This window comes from Salmo salar, chromosome 12 (genome assembly GCF_965601325.2).
Source record: "Salmo salar chromosome 12, fSalSal1, whole genome shotgun sequence".
NCBI classification, from domain to species: domain Eukaryota; kingdom Metazoa; phylum Chordata; class Actinopteri; order Salmoniformes; family Salmonidae; genus Salmo; species Salmo salar.
In genome coordinates this window covers 24,152,501-24,170,708 of record NC_138302.1, presented here as the reverse complement: position 1 = coordinate 24,170,708, position 18,208 = coordinate 24,152,501, and the positions used below count along the sequence as shown (strand labels likewise).

At 42.8% G+C, this 18,208-nt stretch overlaps 2 protein-coding genes across 4 annotated transcripts in view; one reads left to right on the top strand and one right to left on the bottom strand.

The window, feature by feature from the left end:
* Nucleotides 1–643: 643 nt before the first annotated feature.
* On the top strand, nt 644–9,841 carry LOC106564502 (volume-regulated anion channel subunit LRRC8C). Of its 2 annotated transcripts, XM_014130623.3 has the most exons (4): nt 644–1,667; nt 4,562–4,710; nt 6,854–6,987; nt 7,238–9,841. In XM_014130623.3, the coding sequence occupies exons 2-4, from the start codon at nt 4,570–4,572 to the stop codon at nt 9,417–9,419; spliced, it is 2,457 nt and encodes an 818-aa protein (XP_013986098.2). In that variant the 5' UTR covers nt 644–1,667; nt 4,562–4,569; the 3' UTR covers nt 9,420–9,841. The 2 variants fall into 2 exon arrangements, with proteins under 2 accessions (XP_013986098.2, XP_045547013.1); XM_045691057.2 differs by lacking the exons at nt 644–1,667; nt 4,562–4,710 and adding an exon at nt 6,088–6,168.
* Nucleotides 9,842–15,816: 5,975 nt separating this feature from the next.
* The window catches only part of LOC106564499 (cyclin-dependent kinase 4 inhibitor D), a 2,396-nt gene continuing 4 nt past the window's right edge, over nt 15,817–18,208 (bottom strand). The window contains exons 1-3 of one of the 2 annotated variants that reach the window (XM_014130622.3): nt 17,847–18,206; nt 17,340–17,509; nt 15,817–16,883 (exon numbers count right to left, since the gene is read on the bottom strand). In XM_014130622.3, coding sequence (XP_013986097.1) covers nt 16,491–16,883; nt 17,340–17,483 — 537 coding nt within the window. In that variant the 5' untranslated portion in view covers nt 17,484–17,509; nt 17,847–18,206 and the 3' untranslated portion in view covers nt 15,817–16,490. Of the gene's footprint in view, nt 16,884–17,339; nt 17,510–17,846 lie in introns of both variants that reach the window. The other variant, XM_014130621.3, reaches the window with a different exon arrangement.

Genomic DNA, 18,208 nt, shown 5'->3' with positions numbered 1-18,208 from the left:
ATGCATTTTTTTAAATTTTTTATTATTATTATTATATTTATTTTTTTGTACTATTTCAGTCTCCACTCATCTGGGAAGGCTTTCTAGATGTTGGAACATTTCTGTGGGCACTTGCTTCCATTCAGCCACAAGCATTAGTGAGGTCCGACACTGATGTTGGGCGATTAGGCCGGGCTCGCACTCAGCGTTCCATTTCATCCCAATAGTTTTTTATGGGGTTGAGGCCAGTCAAGTTCTTCCACACAGATCTCGACAAACCATTTCTGTATGGACCTCGCTTTGTGCACGGGGCCATTGTCATTCTGTAATAGGAAAGGGCCTTCCCTAAACTGTTGCCATAAAGTTGGAAGCACAGAATCATCTAGAATGTAATTGTATGCTGTAGCGTTAAGATTTCCCTTCAGTGGAACTAAAGGGCCTAGCCCGAACCATGAAAAACAGCCCCAGACCATTATTTCTCCTCCACCAAACTTTACAGTTAGCACTATGCATTGGGGCAGGTTGCGTTCTCCTGGCATCCGCCAAACCCAGATTCGTCAGTAGGACTGCCAGATGGTGAAGCGTGATTCATCACTCCAGAGAGCACGTTTCCACTTCTCCAGAGTCCATTGGAGGCAAGCTTTACACCACTCCAGTCGACGCTTGGCATTGCGCATGGTTATCTGCGTTATTGTCCTTGGGTGCTGCAATCTAGTTTTCGCAAAAAATAGCATTTTATGTGATGCCTGTCAAATTGCGCCGCGAAATCCAATGGAATATGAAGTTTGCCACTTCAAACATGCACTGCCAGTCTTATGGATAATTTTATAAAGATAAATGATTTAACGCTAACTGTGTACCTGTGCTTGTCCTGATAGTTATAGAGTTGTCAGTGGGTGTTGCAACCCATAGTTTTATATAAAAATTAAAAAATGCATTCTATGCATCCCCTGCCAAAACTAAGCTCTTCCTTCTCTGTTAACAATGTCTCCCTTCGTGGAGGTCGCGTAAAATGCTTTTTTTTAAAACTACGGTTGTAGCACCCAAAGAAAATAACGTAGTTACACAGGCCAAACAGTTACAAGGTACACATTAAAGAATGGGCATTTCTGCAAGTATCGACTGATACTGAAACAATGTAGTCGGAGGTACACTCTGCCGACCCTCATCGCAACTCGGCTCCATTGAAAAGTATGGAGTTATATAAATGATTGATTATACAGACCAAGAAAGAAACAAAAAATGCTGAATAATAATGATGATGCACTTCTCTTCATTCTAGATCAATGTCAAGGTGACATTCCTATTTAATTGCCTATGTAAGCAAAAAATCGACACATCCGTTGATTTTTTTGGGGGCACACTGTCACTGGGTGGGCCAGTCAAAGTAAGATTAAGCGTCGATGCGTCGTACGTATTTCAGGAGGCGGAAGGCTTGCATTACCTGTATGGACTTCGACAATCCTGTGTGGCGTGGTAGGCTACTGAACGACACCTCACAGTCAAACAACTATCTCAAACTTAAACTTGGGTCCATGTTGTCATCGACTAAAAGCCGAAAACAATAAGTATTTCCCCGCCTCAATAGCCTATTGAGTGGCCTGGCAGCGATGTATCGGCGTTCTGATACTGTCTGTTAGGAGGGACACTCGCGGACTAACCCCCCCGTGGATCTCGCACGAGCTCAGGTAAGTTGCCCGCTCTGAAACAATTCATATCAGAAATATTTGAGAACTTTTGGTTCTTTAAACGATTTCTTTATCTTTCATACATTTGAACTTAAAAAAGAACTTTCATGAATTGTTTTGAAAATAGATTATGTGAAATAGATTACAAACTACTTTTGTAAACGAAAATTGTGTCTTCAATTTTGTGTGACAGATGCTTTTCTCACAAGGTATGGCGGAGGCCATAACGAACTGTAAAATCAATTGGCTCATGTGCAATAAGCTGTGTTTTCCTGATTCATTGTGTAGTGTACTGTAATACATGTGTCATAAAGTGTCCGTTTTTTTAAATCTAGGATAAGTTATAGGCTGGTTTTGGTTTTGGTCAATATAAGTAAGGTTTTCAGAATGAAATAGTTGCATTCTCAGTCATTAGCTAGGCTATTTGCTTTAAATACACTGGCACGAGGTTGACAAAATGACTAAGCCTGTTGTGAAATGGTCATGTACCTCTTGAATTTAAAACACCCAAGATATGATTACCTCAACTGTATCACTGTCCTTAGAGACCTCTCTTTGTTGATCAGCCATTGTTGTCTTGTCATACAATACAGAACAAAAATATAAACACAATATGCAAACATTTCAAAGGTTTTACTCAGTTACAGTTCTTATAAGGAAATCAGTCAATTGAAATAAATGCATTAGGCCCTAATCTATGGATTTCACATGACTGGGAATGCAGATATACATCTGTTGCTCACAGATACCTTAAAAAAAAGGTGGGTACATAGATGTTGCCTAGTTAAATAAAGGTTCAATAATAATATTTTTTTTAAATAAGAAAAGTAGTCAGTATCTGGTGTGACCACCATTTGCCTCATGCAGTGCGACACATCTCCTTCTCATAGAGTTGATCAGGCTGTTGATTGTGACCTGTGGAATGTTGTCCCACTCCTCTTCTACGGCTGTGTGAAGTTGCTGGATATTGACAGGAACTGGAACACGCTGTCGTACACGTTGATCCAGAGCATCCCAAACATGTTCAATGGGTGAAATGTCTGGTGTGTATGCAGGCCATGGAAGAACTGGAACATTTTCAGCTTCTAGGAATTGTGTACTGCACATTTTAGAGTGGCCTTTTATTGTCCCCAGCACACGGTGCACCCGTGTAATGATCATGCCGTTTAATCAGCTTCTTGATATGCCACACCTGTCAGGTGGATGGATTGTCTTGGCAAAGGAGAAATGCTCACTAACAGGGATGTAAACAAATGTGTGCACAAAATTTGAGAGAAATAAGCTTTTATTGCATATGGAACATTTCTGGCATCTTCTGTTTCAACTCATGAAACATGGGACCAACACTTTACATGTTGCGTTTATGTTTTTGTTCAGTGTAGTTTGTCCACTTTGGACTACAGTTCCGGCTACAGGCCGGCTCCTCATTTTCCCATGCAAGGCTCATAGATACTGTAGGAGACACCTCAGGAGAAGCACATTCTATTCCCTCCCCAACCCCTTTCGAAAACACAAAATAAATCTTTCTTCCTAAATTATAGGTTACTATCAGGTAGAGACATGTTGCTTATAATCCAGTCTTTGTGTCAGATGAGTTTTCTAAGCAGGTTGGCATTGTGTCATGAATCTTGCCCTGGAGGTTAGAGACCTCTCTAATGCCCAGAAAGCTCAGATTCAAACTCCCATTCACCAGCCCTGCAAGCGTCATAATGTCAAATGTCAGTTTATTAGGCACACCTCCCTGTTCCCGAAATGGATCGCTCCTGAGTCACGGGGCTGTGGCTTGCTGTATAAAGCAGGCAGACAGGCATAGAGGCATTCAGTTACTGTTCAATTGAACGTTAGAATGGGCAAAAAGAGTGACCTAAGCAACTTTGAGTGTGGTATTATCGTTGGTGCCAGGCGCACCGGATTCAGTATCTCAGAAACAGCTGCCCTCCTGGGGTTTTCACGCATGACACCGTCTACAGTTTACAGAAAATGGTGCAACAAACAAAATGGCCCCATCCTGCCTGGTGTCAATGATACAGGCTGGTGGCGGTGGTGCACTGGTGTGGGGAATTTTTTCCTGCCAAATGTTAGGTCCCTTGATAGCAATTGAGCAACAATTGAACGCCATGCACCGAAAAAGTCAGGCTGTTTGGAGGCAAAGCGGGGCCCGACCCGATACTCTATGTGTGTACCTAATAAATTGAGTGTACATTCGTTACTCACCAAATATTCGCTGAGCAGCTATCTTCTATTACTCCCGTTACGGCCGGTATGCAATTCCAAAAAAGGTTGCTTGTAAATGTTTACTTAGACCTTTTTTGAAAGTACCTACCAGCCGTAACAGGGGTAAATGAAGATAGTTGCTTAGCGAAACTCTTTTGTGAGTAAAAAACATATTTTGACATTATAACACTTGCAGAGTTGGTGAATGGGAGTTTGAATCGGAGCTTCCTGGGCGCTAGAGAGGTCTCTAATGCACAGATACTGGGGCACCCTGTAGGCAGCTCTGCAGAGTGGTCACTAGCTGGCACAGCCACAAAGACATACAATCAGATTTGAACCCTAATCCCTAACCCTAACTTTAAATACAGACCAAAAAGCTCATTTTTACAATATAGTCAATTTTGACTTTACAGCTTGCCCATATAGCAGAAATCGTTTGGTTCTGCCTCTGGGGGAAAATTCATGACAGTAAACGTCAACCTGCATCTTCTAATGTTGGGCAGGCTTACTATAACCTTAAACATTGATATTTTGTAATATAGTGACTATAACTAAAGCCATACATTATGATATTATCATTATCATATGTTGTTTATGATATGCTTATTTTTGGTTTAATCCTCAACTGGTCACTTCCTCATTCTTTCTGCATCCTCCTCTTCTTCCTCACTTTTCTACAGTGATCAGGATGATACCAGTAACTGAGTTCCGGAACTTTGCCTCATCACAGAACCCCGAGTTCCGGGTTCTAAAGCCATGGTGGGATGTGTTCTCGGAATACCTATGTATTGCCATGCTCATGATCGGAGTGTTCGGATGCACCTTACAGGTAAGACTAAACTCAAACTAACCACCAATGAAGTTATACATTTTCATTGAATGATGAGTAGATTTAAGTCAAAACTGGAACATTCACTGTCTTCTTGGTAAGCAACTCCAGTGTAGAGTTGGCCTTGTGTTTTAGGTTATTGTCCTGCTGAAAGGTGAATTCATCTCCCAGTGCCTGGTGGAAAGCAGACTGAACTAGGTTTTCCTCTAGGGTTTTGCCTGTGCTTAGCTCCATTCCATTTATTTTGTATCCTGAAAAATCCCCAGTCCTTAACAATTACAAGCATACCCATAACATGATGCAGCCACCACTATGCTTGAAAATATGGAGAGTGGTACTCATTGTAATGTGTTGTATTGGATTTTTCCCAAACATAACAATTTGTATTAGGGACAAAAAGTGTATTGCTTTTCCATTTTTTTGCAGTTTTACTTTAGTGCCTTGTTGCAAACAGGATGCATGTTTTGGAATATTTTTATTCTGTACAGGTTTCCTTTTTTCACTCTGTCAATAACACTAGTATTGTGGAGTAACTACAATGTTGTTGATCCATCCTCAGTTTTCTCTTATCACAGCCATCAAACTGTAACTGTTTTTAAGTCACCATTGGTCTCATGGTGAAATCCCTGTCGTTTCCTTTTTCTCCAGCAACTGAGTTAGTAAGGACACCTGTATCTATGTAGTGATTGGGTGTATTGATACACCATCCAAAGTGTAACTAATAACATCACCATGCTCAAAGAGATATTCAATGTTTGTTTTTTATTTTATTTTTACCCATCTACCAATAGGTGCCCTTCTTTGCGAGGCATTGGAAAACCTCCCTGGTCTTTGTGGTTGAATCTGTGTTTGAAATTCACTGCGCGACTGAGGGACCTTAGAGATAATTGGATGTGTGGGGCACAGAGATGAGGTAGTCATTCCAAAATCATGTTAAACACTATTATTGAACACAGAGTGAGTCCATGCAACTTATTATGTGACTTGTTAAGCAGATTTGTACTCCTGAATTTATTTAGGCTTGCCATAACAAAGGGGTTGAATACTTATTGACTCAAGACATTTCAGTTTATAATTTTGTATTAATTTGTAAGAAAAATAACATAATTCCACTTTGACATTCTGGGGTATTGTGTGTAGGCTAGTGACCAAAAACTCTAAATTTAAACCATTTTAAATTCAGGCTGACCCACTTGAGAAAGTCAAACTTTTGTAAGGCACCGTTAGAATCGATGACATCAGTCAGAGTAATGATGGCCAACTATTGAAGTTTGCAGTTTTGTCTAAAAAATACTATTTTGTTCAAAACATATATTTCTTTACCCTTAAGTGTGTGTATATTACTGTATTTATTCTTGGGATATTGTTTTTCAACAGGAAAAATTCAAAAGATAGCTGGAGTGCGTCTTTAAAGCACATAGCAGATTAGCCCCCGGGGCATCATTGCAACAGCTGAATGTAAGCACCTAATGGAACTGTTGGATCTTGACAGATTTTGGTATTGTGTAGCCTGTAGCGATAAGAATAGGTGTGCCTACAGTATATGAAATAAAAATACTTGGCAATTACTTACTTTATGTAAATTAAATATAATTTGACCTGAACAAGTTTACCTGTTATTAGTGATATGTGAGGACAACTTAAAAAGCGAATTAATGTAGAAAGCATTTGGCCCTGGATTATGAAAACATTTTAGATGTGATTAGTGTGTCCTGTTTGAATCTACTCCTGCCACGTAACAAAGAATTCTTATCAGTGGTGGTGACCTCCAAGTGGGAAGGGAAAAGAGAGACACGTTAACTAGTGTTTCCCCAAATGTATTTAGCACCGCCGCGGCTAAATCGATCAATGTTTCCCCTGGAATCAGGTCACTAACTCCGTATTTAATATGTCATCTTCTCATCACACGATCCTAATCATTGGTTGATATCAGACCTGAGTTCAAATGGTATTTGAAAGAAAACAAATACTATTTGAACCCATGGCTGTTAGATATCAACTGGAACAGGAAAGAAATAGATCCCAAAAATCTAAGCCTTATGTTATGTAGGTGGCTACTCTGCATGTTGTTCCATTGCCTCATCTTTCCAATAGCACTCACTCTGCTTCTCTTTCTCTTTTTCCCTCCCTCTCTCCATCATAGCTCACCCAGGAGAAGATCTCCTGCCTTCCCAGCCATTTCTCCAGCTCAACTCCAGAGGCCATCGATTGCAGCCACGTCCGTAGCCACGGCGAGAACGAGACATGGGAGCACCATACCTTAGTCAAGCCCGTCAGGTAGGTAGCCTTGAGCTAGAGGTTAGAATCCCAGCTCCTAATGGGGGAAATTTGGTGGCCAGATAAAGAAAAAAGACACATGTCTATTTGGATAGTTTGGATCTGTTGATAAGCAACTTCTTGCTAAGGTTAGGGTTAGGTTTAGAATAAGGTTTACATTTAGAGTTCAAATAGTATTTGGGTTAGAGCGAGGTTAGTAGATAGTCTCTACAGCATCTAGAGATGGACTATCCAAGTTCTTCTTTTACAGCCCCATCATCCGGGAGGTGTACGGACGCAAGAACAACCTTGACATCCACCAGTACATCTTCGTCAACCATTACTGCTACGAACGGGCCGTGCACTGGTACGGCAAGTACTTCCCCTACCTGGTGGTAATCCACACATTGATATTCATGGTGGCCAGCAGCTTCTGGTTCAAGTTCCCTGGGACGTCGTCCAAGATCGAGATCTTTGTCACCATCCTGGGGAAGTGTTTCGACTCGCCATGGACCACCCGGGCGCTGAGTGAGGTGTCTGAGGAGCGTGGTGAGGAAAAGATGGTGATATGGAGGAAGAACACCATGTCGAAGTCGATGGCATCGGCGTTCGCTGCCTCGCCGGACAGTGAGCCAGGGGCGGAGGAGGAGATGGTGGGACTTCTCCGGCAGTCGTCCATCAAGTCAAATCCAGAGAAAATGAACCCGGAACTACAGCCAGCGGATTCACTCTTGGACAAGAAGGAAGGGGAGCAGGCTAAAGCTCTGTTCGAGAAGGTGAAGAAGTTCAGAACGCATGTGGAGGAGGCGGATCTGCTCTACCTGATGTACGTTCTCCAGACCTCCCTCAAGGTCTTCAAGTTCGTCCTCATCACTTGTTACAGTGCTGCATTGGTCCCCAACATTGAGATTGTAGTTCGTTGCTCAGTTCCTCCGGAGCTGACCGGCTTCGAAATCTACTGCTGCAACCACACCAAAGCCCACCTCTTCTCCAAGCTATGCTACTGTTACATCTGCTTTGTGGGAGTCTACGGACTTCTGTGTATCTACACCCTCTATTGGCTCTTCCATCGACCTCTTAAAGAGTACTCCTTTGAGCATGTTAGACTGGAGACGGGTATCAACGACATCCCAGACGTCAAGAACGACTTTGCGTTCCTCCTCCACCTCAGCGACCAGTACGATGCGCTCTACTCCAAACGCTTCGCCGTCTTCCTCTCCGAGGTCAGCGAGAGCCGTCTTCGCCAGGTCAACCTCAACCACGAGTGGCCCGGCAAGAAGCTGCGGGGCCGCCTCTCCCGGAACGCCGACAACCGTCAGGAACTCCATCTCTTTATGCTCCCGGGTCTCCCCGACACCGTCTTCGATGTCCCTGAAGTGGAATCTCTCAAACTGGAGCTGCTAAACAACGTGACTATTTCCTCCAGTGTAATCCAGCTAGGTTCTCTCCAGGAGCTGTCCCTCATCCACTGCCCTGCCAAGCTCCAGCTGGCTGCCCTGACCCACCTCAGAGAGAACCTCAAGGTCCTCCGGCTAGCCTTTGAAGGACTGGAGCAGGTACCAATGTGGATGTACACACTTCAGAGTCTCGAAGAGCTCCACCTGAGTGGCACTTTGACCCACGAACTCTCCCGCAGTGCAACCTTAGACTCCCTGAGAGAACTCAAAGCTCTAAGAGTCCTGACGCTTCGCAGCCGCCTAACCAAGATCCCTCCGAGTGTTGGGGATGTGGCAGTCAACCTCCAGCGTCTCTGCATCTATAATGAGGGCCTCAAACTACAAGCCTTCAGCAGCCTAAAGAAGTTGACCAACCTGGTCTCTCTGGAGCTGATAGGATGCGAGCTGGAGCGCATCCCCAGTGCGGTCTTCAGCCTGTCAAGCCTGCAGGAACTGGACCTGAAGGAAAACAAGCTGACGACAGTAGAGGAGATCCTGAGTCTACAACATTGCCGGCGCCTGGTAACTCTTCGTCTCTGGCACAATGGCATTGCCTACATCCCTGAGCACATTGCTAAGCTGAAGTCCTTAGAGACGCTGAACGTCAGTTGGAACAAGCTCCGGAAACTTCCGTCACGTCTCTTCTACTGCACCAAGCTCCGGCACTTGAACCTGTCCCACAACCAGCTCACGTCGCTACCAGCCGAGGTAGGGATACTCCAGAGTCTCCAGGTCTTCTCAGCAGCCTTTAACTCCCTGGAACAGCTGCCGGAGGAGCTGTTCTCCTGCAAGAGGCTCAAGACCCTGGCGTTGGGAAACAACTGCCTACTCTCGCTTAGCCCCAGAGTGGCTAACTTGGCCCAGCTAGTGCGCCTGGAGCTCAAGGGGAACAGACTAGACTCTCTACCTCCGGAGATAGGGGACTGTCCCCTGTTGAAGACCAGTAATCTTGTGGTAGAGGACAACCTGCTGGATCTACTGCCGTCGGATGTACGGAGCAGGATGAAAGACAGTTGAGAGACACTTACTTTGCTTACTTTAAAGAGCTTTTTACTCCTGCTGGTGTATAGGCTGCTGACAACAATTGAGAGATAGGATAAAGGGTCAGGTTTGGTGACACTTGATTGGTCAGAGCTGTCAGCTCCGTGGGAAAGGATTGGACCTCTGGGTTGGTTTGCAGTTTTGAGACATTCACTTTTTTAAAGGCAAATAAGAGCCCGAAAGTACGAGAGGACAAGTAAGGACGGAACTATGGACATACCGTAGCATATAAGGTTCAAGAAAGGACTTTTTGGAGGGACATACAGTATAGCAATAGAATAATTAGCAAATATAATATATTTTGGTCAAATCATGTTCACCTAATTATTGCCATGACTATACTTTTTAAAATGTTTTTTGAATACAAAGATTATCAAATTGTCCTTGATGAAATGTCATCCTTAAAGCGTTTGTCATTTAATGATTCTCTTTTTTTATTTAACTTGCTGGTGGCTTGGACATCGTTGCTCATGAAGGCTGTCTTGCAGGCTTGTTAAGGGCACTATTCAACCTGTATCACTGAAGTGTATTGCACACTAGAAATACTGTAAAGGTTATTCCCGATTGAGCTGACCAATGCAAAGTTTACCGTGAGTGCAGCCTCCACTAACTCTGAATTTCCATGATATGGATTGATTAGAGCCTTAAGTTTACAGTGAAAAACTGGCAAAGTGAGTTACTGTTTTATGCCATAGAAAGGATGGAGGGTGATATGAACACACATGATACAAGGTAGTGGGAGGAAAACATCTAAGTATCAGTTTCTCTCTTCTCAAAGATTATACCTCTCATGTTCAATTTATTTACCTGCTAGATTAGTTGTGTACGACTAGCGGAATCATATATTTCTGAGATCTCTAAAGACAGAACTTCAGTTGCATCCAGCCAGAGGGTAAAAGGGATGGGGATCCTGTATCCTGTTCAACTGGTTGTTTCATACAGCACAAAGGGTATTTGTATCACTGTCATGGAGATGTGACAAACGCAGAGTGAAATCTTTTCAATGCCAATGTGTCTTGGGAGTTTGACCTTTTCCCACATTAACTGAGTGACTCATTGAATGAATGTTTTTCATTGTGTTTTATGCACATCAGTTGAAACTAAATGGAGGCCTATTCAACTAGCTAATCATATACAGTAATACTGTAAGCTTCATTATGATACACTGCAGTACATTCACAAAGTGAAACGTGTTCTTTTACAATGTAGTACACCACAACCACACAATCATGACACTGGTAGGCAATGCACAACTGTATTTCACAACGTTTTTACAATCCACCTGTAATGAGTGAAAAACGTGGACCCAAGTGAAGCTTCCTTATTCCTTTGTTGTTGTCATCCCTTGGTGGTTTTGACTACCTTTTCAGCATGTGAGTCACACAACCAATGTTAATAAATAAATGAGGGCTGAATCTAAGGTCAGCACTATAAAGGGTTGTACACAGTACTATACTGTAGTAATACTGTAGCAGTATGAGGAGTCAGCTGACAGTACTATACTGTAGTAATACTGTAGCAGTATGAGGAGTCAGCTGACAGTACTATACTGTAGTAATACTGTAGCAGTATGAGGAGTCAGCTGACAGTACTATACTGTACTAAAACTGTAGCAGTATGAGGACTCAGCTGACAGTACTATACTGTAGTAATACTGTAGCAGTATGAGGACTCAGCTGACAGTACTATACTGTAGTAATACTGTAGCAGTATGAGGACTCAGCTGACAGTACTATACTGTGGTAATACTGTAGCAGTATGAGGACTCAGCTGACAGTACTATACTGTAGTAATACTGTAGCAGTATGGGGAGTCAGCTGACTATACTATACTGTAGTAATACTGTAGCAGTATGGGGAGTCAGCTGACAGTACTATACTGTAGTAATACTGTAGCAGTATGAGGAGTCAGCTGACAGTACTATACTGTAGTAATACTGTAGCAGTATGAGGACTCAGCTGACAGTACTATACTGTGGTAATACTGTAGCAGTATGGGGAGTCAGCTGACAGTACTATGCTGTGGTAATACTGTAGCAGTATGAGGACTCAGCTGACAGTCCTATACTGTAGTAATACTGTAGCAGTATGAGGACTCAGCTGACAGTACTATACTGTAGTAATACTGTAGCAGTATGGGGAGTCAGCTGACAGTACTATACTGTGGTAATACTGTAGCAGTATGAGGGACTCAGCTGACAGTACTATACTGTAGTAATACTGTAGCAGTATGAGGAGTCAGCTGACAGTACTATACTGTGGTAATACTGTAGCAGTATGAGGACTCAGCTGACAGTACTATACTGTGGTAATACTGTAGCAGTATGAGGACTCAGCTGACAGTACTATACTGTGGTAATACTGTAGCAGTATGAGGACTCAGCTGACAGTACTATACTGTGGTAATACTGTAGCAGTATGGGGAGTCAGCTGACAGAACTATACTGTGGTAATACTGTAGCAGTATGAGGACTCAGCTGACAGTACTATACTGTAGTAATACTGTAGCAGTATGAGGAGTCACCTGACAGTACTATACTGTAGTAATACTGTAGCAGTATGAGGACTCAGCTGACAGTACTATACTGTAGTAATACTGTAGCAGTATGAGGACTCAGCTGACAGTACTATACTGTAGTAATACTGTAGCAGTATGGGGAGTCAGCTGACAGTACTATACTGTAGTAATACTGTAGCAGTATGGGGAGTCAGCTGACAGTACTATACTGTAGTAATACTGTAGCAGTATGAGGACTCAGCTGACAGTACTATACTGTAGTAATACTGTAGCAGTATGAGGACTCAGCTGACAGTACTATACTGTAGTAATACTGTAGCAGTATGGGGAGTCAGCTGACAGTACTATACTGTAGTAATACTGTAGCAGTATGGGGAGTCAGCTGACAGTACTATACTGTAGTAATACTGTAGCAGTATGAGGACTCAGCTGACAGTACTATACTGTAGTAATACTGTAGCAGTATGAGGACTCAGTTGACAGTACTATACTGTGGTAATACTGTAGCAGTATGGGGAGTCAGCTGACAGTACTATACTGTAGTAATACTGTAGCAGTATGAGGAGTCAGCTCTTTCAACAGGTTGCATACTTTACTACAGTATTATACTATAGTGATAGTACTAGAAGGCAGGGATGTAGTCAAGTCACTAAACCTTGACTGCAAGTTCTTTATACTCGAGTCACGAGTTGAGTCACGAGTCCCTTGGTAGTGCTAAAAGCTGCGGTTCAAAAAATGTTTAAATGTCAAATGTGTTAATATGTTGCACATTGTAAGGATAACTAGATAACACAGCTCTCTAACATTTGCTGTTGTAGCTAGTACGGTATGTTAAATGATGCCGCAAGAGAGGTTTTCTGACAGTCACTACTGGTCGAGTCCAAGTCCAATTCCCCACTGGTTGAGTCCAAGTCGAGTCACAGTCCTAGACTGGAGTACTACAACACTGCTCGGAGGTATCAGGGAGCAGTTTAGAACACACAGACATGTACAAAAGGCATCAGGCCATTGATCTGATTATTTACAGATGCAAGTTACTGCACAATGTCACAATGGACTGGGTCAGACACAGCCATGTTAACACACAAACACCAAAGCGTTCCTGTTGTCAGTGTGTTGTGTTTCTCCTCCTGTAGAAGGAGCCCAGTCATGCCCTGCCTTTTGTCTCCATAACAAGGGTTCATATCAGCCAAGCCAGGAACATACATACCTCAGTAATACCTAATCACACAGGCCAGCCCACACACTGACAATCACAGACAAGGCCAATGGGGGGAAACTGCACTTCCCTGTTCATGCTGGAGCTACAGTAGGGGAGTAGGCTAGGTTGGAAGGTGGGGGAGTGGGTAGAGAGATAGAGAGAGAGCAGCCAGTGGAAATTTCCAAAGGTGTGCAGACAGCACTGTGTGTCCGTGGTATGCACATGCACACACACACGTGTCCCACTCTGCTCTGCCAATCATTTCCTTTCCCTTTCAGGCAGTAGTGTCAGTTAAAGGTTGATCTGGAGTTTGGAAATGATGTCCAGGATTAGTCAGACACAACCCAGTTTAATAACCCCCGAGACAGAGCCATAGACAAGCCCTAACAGAGCCCTAACCTCAGCCCTAGACACTCCGGTAGAGCTGATGGAATTCGATAGGTGTACAAAGTATGGTAATTGCTTCTTCTGGCCTTTTAATAGGCTGGGTGGAGTTCTTACCGTATTGTTTACACCTAACAAATCACAATCAGATCTACTAGGGATTGTTCCTGGAAGGAGTAATAGATCGGGTGTTGACTCTAAACTGTGCTGCTTAGCAAGTAGAGCACGAGCACAAGTCTCTGAATGCGTATCATGTTATGTTTGTTTCGGTGTGTACCAGCCAACAGGTCTGGTCATCCTAATGCAATATTTACACAAATAGGAGTTGATCTCATCTCCTCTAGGTGAAGATACTTCCTCTAGGTGCCTCCCAGAAATATAATTTAATTCCAGCAAACTTGAGAAATGTTTACCAACTGCGTGATTTAAGTTACTCAGTGTGCTGTATATCTGGGATAGCCTGGTTCCAGATCTGTTTGTGCTGTGTTGTTAATGCCTATGGTCATTGGCGTGATAATGACCATAGGCGTTGGCAAGACAGCACAAACAGATCTGGGACCAGGCTATATCTGGGAGGCAGAAACTGTGTCAATGTTTCCTATCCTAACAGATGTGATAAGCTCATAATGACTCATTATATTACTTCATCATGAATGCTAAATATACAGAAATTGAACCGGTATGTTGGAAAGGTCTAGCATGGGTACCAGTCTGTTTGTCTAACGTTCCACTCCTTGTTCTCCGTGTCATATGCCAAAGATGTTTAGCATGACAAGGAGTGGCAAGGAGTGGAATGATAGCTAAACCTACTGGTAGCCAGACTAGGAAAGTTCATTGTAATCATAACATTATCATCATGTCACCATACTGCTTAAGCACTATTTCAGCCCCAAATACAAGTTTGCCCATAGACACAGATCTAGGATCAGATTATTTCCCCCTATTGTCAAGAGAAGAAGTGATAAGGATGTTTTGTTAGGTGAATTTTGGCTTGTGGCACATACTGTAGGAAAACAACACATCCATTGTGCCAGGCAGTGCCCTTCTATGCCTGGACTTGGGTAAACTGCCTGGACCACTCTTAACCAAACAGGGCCTTCATTCATCCCTGTGTGCGTGCGTCCGTGCGTATAAGTCCAGATATCTGCCGTTACCTTTGTGTTTACTCTGTGTAGTACATTCCATTGTGGAGTCATTAGAAATGTCCTTGTTGACTCACCTTGGAGTTAACACTCATGAGTGGAAAAAAATAATACAATGGACAAATGTTACCTCAGGTAAAGTACTCTATCTAGAAGTGTATCTCTGTAGCCACATTCACACTGCACTTAGCCCAGAGCTAAGAGAATGCAGTGTCAAAAGGCCACATGTAAGATGTTTTTTTTTAGAAATGCCAATACAATAGATTAATAACACAACTGAATGGGTTTACAATACAAAGGTATGACAGCCACGAAGAGAAGACTCTTAAGCCTTAAAATATTTTCTGTCTATAATCTACATATGAATTTGTGAAGGTTCTTGAAATTGTATGAAACCACCACATTGTTATCTCAAAAGTGTTATGGGGACACCTGCACCTAGTCAGGTTTGCCCGTAGAGAGAGAGAAAACTCATGGATATAACCCGTTTCAGCATGAACATTGCCATTGAGGGCTCCCACCATTATAAAGTAGTCAATTGGGTGGGGATTCCTATGGGTTGTAGCCTCAATAGCTCTGCCACAGGTAGCCTAGTGGTTAGAGTATTGGGCCAGTAACCGGAAGATTGCTGGATCGAATCCGCAAGCTGACAAGGTAAAAATCTGTTGTTCTGCCCCTGAGCAAGGCAGTTAACCCACTGTTCCCCAGGTGCCATGGATATTGATTAAGGCAGCCCCCCACACCTCTCTGATTCAGAGGTTGGGTTAAATGTGGAAGACACATTTTAGTTGAGTACATTCAGTTGGACAACTGACTAGGTACCCCCCTTTCCCTATCACAGACGCTATAATGGCACAGATCTAAAGATGGAGGACTTCTCTATGGGTTTGCCTCCCTTCTTGGCTCCTCAACTCTAGTTGGATAGTGACCTCCTGTGGCCACAATAGAGAACTGCACTTGTCATCAAAATCCTTGTATATGGACTTCATGGGTGTAATAATATAGAAGATTCTTTTGATCAAGGTTCTGAATTTTAGGTCAGACATAATTCTAAATTGTATAACCTGTTGTTGCTATTTTACCAACAGTAACTCTTTAGCCAAGTTCCATAGAATAGAAACAAAAAAGGTAAAGTTAAACACTTTATTTTGTGCTTCAGTCTTCCAAGAAGGAATGAATACTTAATTTTCAATAGTATTTGTATATAAATAACATCTCAAAAACAAAATTGACAATAAATGTAGCTATTTACAAAAGTTCATAAGAATATTTTCAATAAATAAATACATGTAAAATTCAAAATACGCCTAACAAAAGACAAGTTTTCAAAGATAAACACAACTACCATGCAATGTAGTCATCACGGGATACACCATGTCAAGTCAAAATATCAAAGTTTGGAAGAAAAAAAAAAAATTCTAACAGTTCAATTTCCTTCACAATGAGGAATAATGCAATATAAGTAATCACAAACACTCAATAAAGCCATGTACAAGTGTGCACTCCTGAATCAAAGAGGTCAAATTTACCATCAAAAGGTGCTTTGCTCTGTGCAAAAATAGTGTCCAAATAATGTCCACCATACTTATTCTTCCATAAGCTGCCAAAACAGGACGGTAAACACAAGTCAACCTCGACCAGTTACTAAAAATCATACTTTACAAAGTAAAGTATACATCAACGAATTCAAGTCACCAGATTTTGAGAGGAGAGTGTAGGTAAGGTAGGTGTAGAAGGGGAGTCTATGCACCATCCAATTCGGCATAGAGAGGGGGGGGGTTGGTGGTAGAGTCCATCTAACTCCTAAAGAGGGAGAGGTGGGGAGTGAGAGAACACTTTAGACTCCAGCTGTCTCTCTAGAAGCTCCACCACGTCCGGTGTACATGACGATGAGGCTCGGGCGAGGTCCACCGCTGTCTCTCCACTGGTGTTGGGGTGTTTCAGGTTGGAGAGTGGTGCAAGGAACTCAATGACGTCCCAGTAGCCCTCTCGGACAGCGATGTGGATGGGTAGGGTGCCGGTGTGGTCTGGCATGTTGACTGACGCGCCGAACTCCACCAGAACCCGGAGTGTGTCCACGAAGCCAGTGCGTGCCGCATCATGTGCCGGTGAGACTCCTCGCCTGTCTGTGATGTTTGGGTCGGCTCCGTGCTCCAACAGTAAGCTGGCCACGTTGGAGTTGCCCATCATCATCACCTAGGGAGAACAGAAGGAGACTTGATGTTAGAGGGCATTACCAAATGTTATTCATCACATGATGCAGTGTTTGACATAGGCCTAGTGGGAGAGAGTTCATGGGATTGTAACAATTTAATGCAGGGGAATTATAAAGGATATAGGTAGCTAGGTTAGGTACATTTGTCAGAATGGTTGTCCAACACTTTAGCTATTAATGAGCAATAGACAAGGTTGTTACTTGATGCTTCAAAGAAAATATAGTTTAACTCTGGTTTTCACTGGATTTCATTCAAACAACAAGGTATAAGAAACCATTCTGAGGAAGCAACCATGGGCTGACAGATCTGTTGTTGTCTCCCTCTCCCACCCACACAGACTTAGTTAGCTACCTATATTACATTCAAAGCCAACACAGTTTGAGTCTTAATATTACAGGCTAGGACACAATGAAAGTTCAATGAGGAAGTTGGTTACCTGTAGAGCGGTCTTGCCAAATTGATTGACAGTATCGGGGTGTACTCTGCATTCAGGCCCTAGCATCCTCCTGACCTCGTCCGTATTTCCCTTTGCTGCGGCTGCGGTCAGGCTCTTGGCCGCATCACTCTGACTCAGGACCATTGTGTGCGGATTTCTATATTTTCTCCCTAAAATATTTATAGAAGAAATAGCTAGCTGAGTAGCTACCACGTATCTAATTGTAATCAACTGTTCGAGTCGAGCTACGCTAGCCAGTTCGTCTCGTTAGCTAACTCACTATCATTTATCCCCAACCAGCAAACGTTAGCAAGCTAGTTGCGAGTAGTTCAACCAACATATTATAGTGAGAACAAAATGCCAACAATATATATATTACACACACTTCACAACGTTATTTCTTAGAAATTGTGGAGCCCAATTCTAGCTAGTAGCGCAGGATAATAATGCTAGCTAGTAGCTAGCAGTCTCAAAGGGGAATCAAAACTCATATGAAAAGGTAGTTACCTTGTCTGTTTTGAAAAGATCCCGACCGTTACAGGGTCTTCTTTTCTGTCCTTTTTCCGAGATACTTTTGAAATAAATCACAGCAGGTAAATGTTGAATAACTTTGAAGGCTGCAGGACCTTTAATTTGCGCGCTGAGAACTACGCTACCGTTTACCCAACCAACATTTACAAACATTGGACAGAACGTATCTCGACCAATCAGCGCGTTGAATGGCGAGGTGGGTGGAGTAATGACTTGGTTGCCACCATACAGTCACTGGTTGCTACAGTATCACTGTGGTAACAGTTGAGTCGACCAATGAGAAGCCATAGCGTAGAAGGCGGGCAATTTTGCGGACGTTGATGTCTTCAAAGTACATT